General features: G+C 31.1%; 1 protein-coding gene across 1 annotated transcript; it reads left to right on the forward strand.

The window, feature by feature from the left end:
• Window positions 1-655: 655 nt before the first annotated feature.
• LOC107024532 (glucan endo-1,3-beta-glucosidase 5-like) lies at window positions 656-4019 on the forward strand. The gene is made up of 2 exons (XM_015225520.2): window positions 656-1058; window positions 2749-4019. Exons 1-2 carry the CDS (start codon window positions 679-681, stop codon window positions 3896-3898), a joined length of 1530 nt encoding a protein of 509 aa, XP_015081006.2. The 5' UTR covers window positions 656-678; the 3' UTR covers window positions 3899-4019.
• Window positions 4020-7730: the final 3711 nt, after the last annotated feature.

The following is a 7730-nucleotide window of genomic DNA, read 5'->3' on the forward strand; positions in this document are numbered from 1 at the left end:
AGTAGCATAAGGTATTAACTAAATTTCAGACTTTGCTCATTAATTATTAATTAAAATCAATTATTTAATAAATATTTGTTAATTAAATAATAGTAGGTAAATAAATAATGCAAACTTCTGATTTAATATTTACGAAAAGAAACTTTTATTATAGGAAGAGATCTAGTTCTCAAAACAATCTAACAAATCGTCACAACATTCGTTATACATATAAAATTCTCAAGAAATAATTGTCCAAACAAGAAATAATTGTTCAAAAGGGAGCTTTTTAAAATATTTGATTTTAAAATAAAATGCTTAAATAAGTTTTTTAAATAATAGTTAATCAAATCTTACTTAAAATGAATTATTTCGTAATACTATCAGCTAAAAGTTAGGAATCACTAGAAGAACTTTTATTGTAAAATAATTGTTCTATCATTTTACATTTTAAAAGTATATTTGACTTTAGACTACCCATAGAAACTAAGTTAGGTAGGTAGGTCCATTTCTTGAGCATAAAACTTGAGTAGAGGAAACCTAACCATCATTCATACTTCATTCCTTTCTTTGAACATTCTTTCTCTTTTCTCATCTAACTTTTCTATTGCTCCAAAGTTATGATCCCTTTCTTTTAAAGTACGTACATTCTCTTTCACAATTCAAAACATATATAAACCCTAGCTCTCACATATATTAATGCATGAGCACCATCTTCATTCACTACTAATTCATATAATGAAGTATTTCGACAACATCTTCGTCTTATGGATTTTGTTAGTAACGCTGGATAAATGTTTAACCACGGAGGGTCTAGGCGTGAATTGGGGGACGCGAGCAAGTCATCCACTTCCACCTGATATTGTAGTGAAGTTGTTAAAAGAGAACGGATTCAATAAAGTAAAGTTGTTTGAAGCAGATCCAGGAGTGTTGAAGGCATTGGGTAGATCAGGTGTTCAAGTTATGGTTGGGATACCTAATGACTTGTTAGCACCATTGTCCGCTAGTGTTCGAAATGCTGAACAATGGGTGCAACAAAATGTTTCATCATTTATTTCTAAGAATGGAGTCGATATCAGGTTTGTTCGTTAGATTATATTAATTCAACATTTTAAAATAAGATATTCAAAAACATTATGGAAAATAGTATACATTTAAACTTTTTTTTTTTTGTATCAATATGATAAAACATACATAGTATTAAAATAATTCTAAAACAAAGGAAATTATGACAGCTAAAAGCGAATGGAGAGAGTAAAAAAAAAAGTACACATCTTACCACAGGAAATAAGAAATGAAGGTTATTTTCGTGAATCCGTGNTGTATCAATATGATAAAACATACATAGTATTAAAATAATTCTAAAACAAAGGAAATTATGACAGCTAAAAGCGAATGGAGAGAGTAAAAAAAAAGTACACATCTTACCACAGGAAATAAGAAATGAAGGTTATTTTCGTGAATCCGTGAAAAATTTGTATTATAAAATATAACTTTTCTACTAGTTTTTTATTGAACCACCTCATTCAGAAAATGCATGATATTAATAATAACACAAAATATGTACCTACATATAATGGAGAGCTTACTTATAAACTAAGGTATTCATGGACTATGGAATATATCGATCTGTTTAAGGTGATGTTTCGTTAGGTTATTATGCATATCTTTCTTTTTGACATGTGGATATATAGGATGTCATCAAAGTTATGTGCTATATTGTCATAAGATCATTTAAAACTATATATAGTAAAAAGTATTTTATTTTATTTAATAGAATTTAATATTATTTATTATTTTTCTTGTCTTAATTTGTATGAAATATCTTTCTATTTAGTCAGTTAAAAAAATTGATATACTTTTTTATGTGGCAAAATTTAATGGCACTAACAACATTTAACTCATGTTAGATTCCACTTATTTGACCAAAAAAATTCATAATGATACTTTTATATTTAAAAATCATTTATTTTAAGAATAATTTTGGAATATTATGATACTTATTCATATTTCTTAATATTGGTGTTTAGTCAAACTAATAACTATTATTTTTTAAAAGAAAAATATCAAAATATAATTAAGAGTCTATGTTATACATGTAAAAAATATATAGTCATGCAATCAAATCAACTAAAAGGCTTTACACAACTTTATTAGATAATAGTAGTTTTAATTAGTCACCTAAAATAAACGATAAATAACCTTTGTAACATATTAAATTACATTAGTAATAGAAAATTTCGTACGTCTTCACTTTTTGCATGTACTTAAATCCATTAATGAATGCTACTACAAAATAGAATTTATTAGTAATCTTAATTATCAAGGAATTGGAGGGGAATGAAAAGAAATGTAACATTAATTTGTCAAAAGTGCACCTTCTTGCATTCTTAATAAAGTATTTTATTGGGATGAGTCGTTTATTTTGGTTGTAGTTAAAAGCAAAAATAACTTTTGAAATCGACAAAATATTAGATTATTATGTAATAATTTGTATAAAATTTTAGTTTGTGATTTATAATTTTAATATATATTGTGATATCTTAATTATATGTTTTTGTGCTCCTTATTTAATTGAGAAATAAATTTATGTAATTTATATTACTCTGGTTAATCATTATGGTGAACAAGAGTAGTAATTCTTCTGTATGCGCGAATAAAATTTAGTTAAGACAATTTTCTATCTTCACAAATAAGGCTAGTGAGTTTGTTGTTTTTCTACATTAATTAGCAATAATAAAATTAATCCATTTTTTTTGTGTGTGTCAGGTATGTTGCTGTGGGAAATGAGCCTTTTTTGAAAGACTACAAAGACACATTCCTTAACACAACCTATCCTGCCCTCCAAAATGTTCAAGCAGCTCTTATCAAAGCAGGCCTTGGTCGACAAGTCAAGGTTACGGTTCCAATTAATGCTGATGTGTACGAAACGGACACTGGAGTCCCCTCCGGTGGAAATTTTAGATCAGACATTCATGGTCTCATGATGAAAATCGTCAAATTCCTAAGTGATAACGGAGGTCCTCTCACCATTAACATCTACCCATTCCTTAGCCTCTACGCAGATCCTCATTTCCCAATTGACTTCGCCTTCTTCTCAGGAACATCATCTCCTGTTGTTGATGGTTCTATATCCTACACTAATGTATTCGAAGCTAATTATGATACTCTTGTTTGGGCTCTAGAGAAAAATGGATTCGGGTCATTACCTATAATTGTTGGAGAAATTGGTTGGCCAACTGATGGAGATTCCAATGCAAATATCGAGTATGCTAAGAAGTTCAATCAAGGTCTACTAGACCGAATTAGTCGTGGCATAGGTACCCCTAAACGTCCTACGCCACCAGACATTTACCTTTTCGGCCTCGTGGATGAAGACACCAAGAGCATCCAACCAGGTAATTTTGAGAGACATTGGGGAGTTTTTTACTATGATGGAGCTATCAAGTATCAACTAAATTTAGGTAACAACCAAAGTTTGAAAGCAGCAAAAGGCGTTCGATATTTAGCTAGGAAATGGTGTGTGATGGCCCCTAATGCTAATGTTATGGACCCTAACTTACCAGATAGTATCAACTATGCTTGTAGTTATGCAGATTGCACTAGTCTTGGATATGGTTCATCATGTGGTGGATTGGATGTTAAGAGCAATGCATCCTACGCGTTTAATATGTACTACCAAACTATGAATCAACAGAAGGGGTCGTGTGAAAGGTTTCACAATTTATCGGTCATTACAACGATTGATCCATCTCCATCCTCCTCTAATTTTGGACGAACATCTTCTAATTGTCGATTTGAGATCATGATTGATGTGGGAAGGCATGAGACGAGGGTAAATCCAGGAACATCTTCGGCTACAAAGTTCAAACATTTTTCTCTTGTTTTATTGGTACTAGTATTCATGTTGCACTACTAATACACGTATCTGCATTAGGTTATGGGATACTCATTTAAAAGTTACATGTACAGTGATGTGATCTCTTGTTCTCTTCTACAAGAAATAATATCTCAAGTTTTATATGTTTACATATTGGTTATATGTAATTTGGTTAAAATTATACACAAACTTTATAGTAAGAAATAGTACATCTTAAATCCGACATTATTATCATCCGATTGAACTTTTATTAATGAAAGCATAAAGAAGGAATTTGAAGGTGAANACACAAACTTTATAGTAAGAAATAGTACATCTTAAATCCGACATTATTATCATCCGATTGAACTTTTATTAATGAAAGCATAAAGAAGGAATTTGAAGGTGAAAGACAAATAGTTTCCCTCACATAGCTAGTTGATCCATCTAAGCCAAAAGTTAAGGTTCTTGCCTTAACAAGTAAGACATCTCTTTTTCTCGTGAGAGCAAAATATCAGACTCCATGTTATAGCTCATATGGTCTATGCCGGTTAATAGTAAATAACCCACAGTATGAACTAAGTGATTCTTAAAGATTTTATGAAGCGTTCATGATGATTTTAAGATACATCGATCATATTCATGATTTATGATGTTTCTCTAAAGGTTTTACTATGCTTAGTTTGGTCATGCATATCATGTTTTTAATTATATCCTCTTATGATCATGTCTCATGTTTTATTGCATTTCCCTCATACTTAGTATATTCCAAGTACTAATACATATTTGTGCCTACATTATTTCACTAATGTCAAAGTCAATGGTTCACTTGTTATACTCCATAAAAGCAAAACAAAGACAATCACAAGTAGGGGTCAGTAAAGGGCAACATGTAATGAGTAGATATCATCTACCCACTCAAAATAGAAATCAATATGCATAAAATAATAACATGAACTCAACTATAGCACTTAGCACGTAGCAAAGTAAGAAGCAATATGAACTGATGAACAAGAAGCAACAACAATGAAACAAGTACATAATTAGTCATAATATCAAAAAAAACACGTATGAGGACTCATGCCTCCACACCACGCTCTTTTGGGGAATGAGTTCTTTGAAATTGAGTGCATTGAGTTATTTAGTATGTTTTTCTTTAATGTTATCGTGACGAAATGTGACACTCAATCCAATAATATCGTGTCTGCTCATGACACCCGATCCAAATCTATTGTGTCAGCTCATGACATCCGATCAAACAATATAGCTGATTCGTCATTCTTTATCTTCTTTTTCTACTTCCTTAACAATATTTCAATAAGTTTTATTTATTCAAGGCATCATTTAATAGAACAAGTTCACGATTATGGATTTCACGGTCTTGAATTTTCATGCTAATCACAACAATTCATAAATCATCCAAACCACAACAAGTAAGTACATAGAAAATTTCATAGCATTACTCATTCTATCAATCACTATTAAAAGTCTTTCTATCACATAAAACCTTAATCTACCTCCACTGACAAATTGAAATCAAGCAAGCTAATTTTCAAATATTTTTCCTTTCCTCAACGCTTCAGAACGTTTCCAATCTATCAAGGATGGATAACTCATAAGTAAACGGGTCTATAGCCACCCATATTACTATATGTCAAGCCTAGACACAAGCTCACCAAATCTATAATCAATTTCCTAAAGTTCAAGCACAAGGGTAAGTCTCAATACCTTCAATTATAATTTTAATGGTATTTAAATTATACAATTCACCTAATATTTAATTACCTATCTCAATATATCAAAACTTAATTTATAATATGATAATAAAATAATAATATTAAAAAATGGAGGAGACAAAAGTTGATCTCCCCAAATATCAATAAGTAATCACGCTATAATCATTGCACTTCTGATTCCTTTATTTTTTCTCAATTCTAAAAATCTATCAATAATATAATCTAATCATGTGTTCACTTGCAAGAAGTAAGGCTTGGATTTATTTTTCTCTTACCTGAATGTGTAGTCAGTATTCAATTCTTGTTGCTGATGCCTCAATCATGTTTGTTTGACAAAATTTTTCGCTTATTTTCCTTCTTTACACATGAGTCATGTGGTAAGGATATTAGACAAAATTATATACTTTAACTTATTAATCATCAAATAATAAAATTAATTATTCAATAATAATTCATCAACTAAATAGTCTTAGTTAACAAATAGTTCAAAATTCTAATTTGAAATTTACAGAAAGAGTCAAAATAATTTTAGTACTCATAACGGAACGCCTCAAATTTAAAAGGAATGGACAAATGTAGCTTCTGGGTTGCAAGTGTGACCTACGGCTCCCACCTACTATTGGTAGAAGCATCTATTGACCATAGATGGCATCTGTAGGTGAAGAGGGAAATGAAGTTAAATATTTGGGAAATTTTTAGGACCTACAGTGTCCATGTACAATTCATAGGCAGACCTACCAACGGTACATGGGTCTCCTCGTTTGAAGGTCAAAAAACAAGTACCTGAACCCCATCTATGGTCGATCGGGATGGTCCATAGAAGGAACCTACGGACCGTAGGTCTGAACCATTGGTGAAGGTCTGACAGTTATTTTAAAGGGTTTTTGGGTCTTTTTCTAATTATCCTAACCCAATACTATGTCGTTTTACCTTCCATCCTAGTCCCTATATACACATTTTTGCTCCAAATTTTCCAATTGAACTCATTCTCCTAGATACTCAAAAGTGGATCAAAGTTCTTTCCCAATATTTCTATCTCTAAATCTTGAAGAAGAAGTATAGGGTTTTAAGATCAAGTTTGCAAATTCACTCTTGATTGTGGACTTATATAAATCAAGGTACGATAGTACTATGGAGTCCTTTTCTCCATAGGGTTCCTAAATTCTCCGATTTTGTAAGTTAGAATCTCCAATTTAATTTAGAATTTTATTCAATCTCATGGGTTCTTTTCAATTATGATCTAATTGATTGTTTTATATCTTTTTATGTATGAATTGAGATAATTACATGTTTTTAAGTTGAATTCACTTGAACCCATGCCTGATCCATGATTTCTAGATTTTGATCATATGAAGAAGCTTTTGAACTATAAAGATGAATTTCCACAGATATGCATGATTCTTTATGAAATTGATGAAAACGATTTAAGGTTGCTTTGAGAGTAATGCATTGATATTATTATTGTTGTGAAAGGATTTCTCACATACTACTCATAATATTATTGTGAATGAATTTTCTCACCTGAGTCCAAAGGTTTTTCACCTAAGATGAATCTAGATTAAGGAGTTATTCTAATGAGTTTTAACTTGGATTGACTACTTGATGTGCCCTTAAATGTGTAATAAGATAAGTTAAGATCAACAACTATTTCTTCGGATTTATGCTAAGCACCTAAGATATTGAGATGGAAGCTCCCCTGCGGTTGAGGCCGGGTTTACACTACAAGAAAAATGATCATTAGCGGCAATTAATTTTTAATTGCCGCTAAATATGTATTTTTAGCAGCAATTGTCACTCTTAGTATATGTCCCTAAAGCCTTTAGCGACATTGGTTCTGATGGCACTTAACTAATGCCGGTAAAGACTTTAGCATTCTTTAATAATGATAATATTTAATGCTGCTAAAAGTTATTTTTGTTGAAGTGTTTCTTGTAGCAATCTCCATATCCCATAACTATGTGTCACCATAGATTTGTCTTACATAGAAATTTGCTAGTGGATCCACCTAAGTTAGAAGTTTATGGCTCTTACCTTGCAAATAAAGACATCTCTTTTCAGTGTGGTATGGGCACCGAATTCCATGTTATAGCTGACTTGGTCTATGTCAGTTAAAAGTAAATCTCCCAGAACAATGAACGAAGGTTACTTTCTAAAAG

This window comes from Solanum pennellii, chromosome 7, assembly GCF_001406875.1.
Source record: "Solanum pennellii chromosome 7, SPENNV200".
Lineage (NCBI taxonomy): Eukaryota > Viridiplantae > Streptophyta > Magnoliopsida > Solanales > Solanaceae > Solanum > Solanum pennellii.

What these genes read in the sequence shown, in the direction of transcription:
- LOC107024532 (XM_015225520.2), top strand. Translation starts at nt 679, where the DNA reads ATGCATGAGCACCATCTTCATTCACTACTAATTCATATAATGAAGTAT. An exon ending in AAGAATGGAGTCGATATCAG is followed by an intron (nt 1,059 to 2,748) that starts GTTTGTTCGTTA and finishes TGTGTGTGTCAG; the next exon opens with GTATGTTGCTGTGGGAAATG.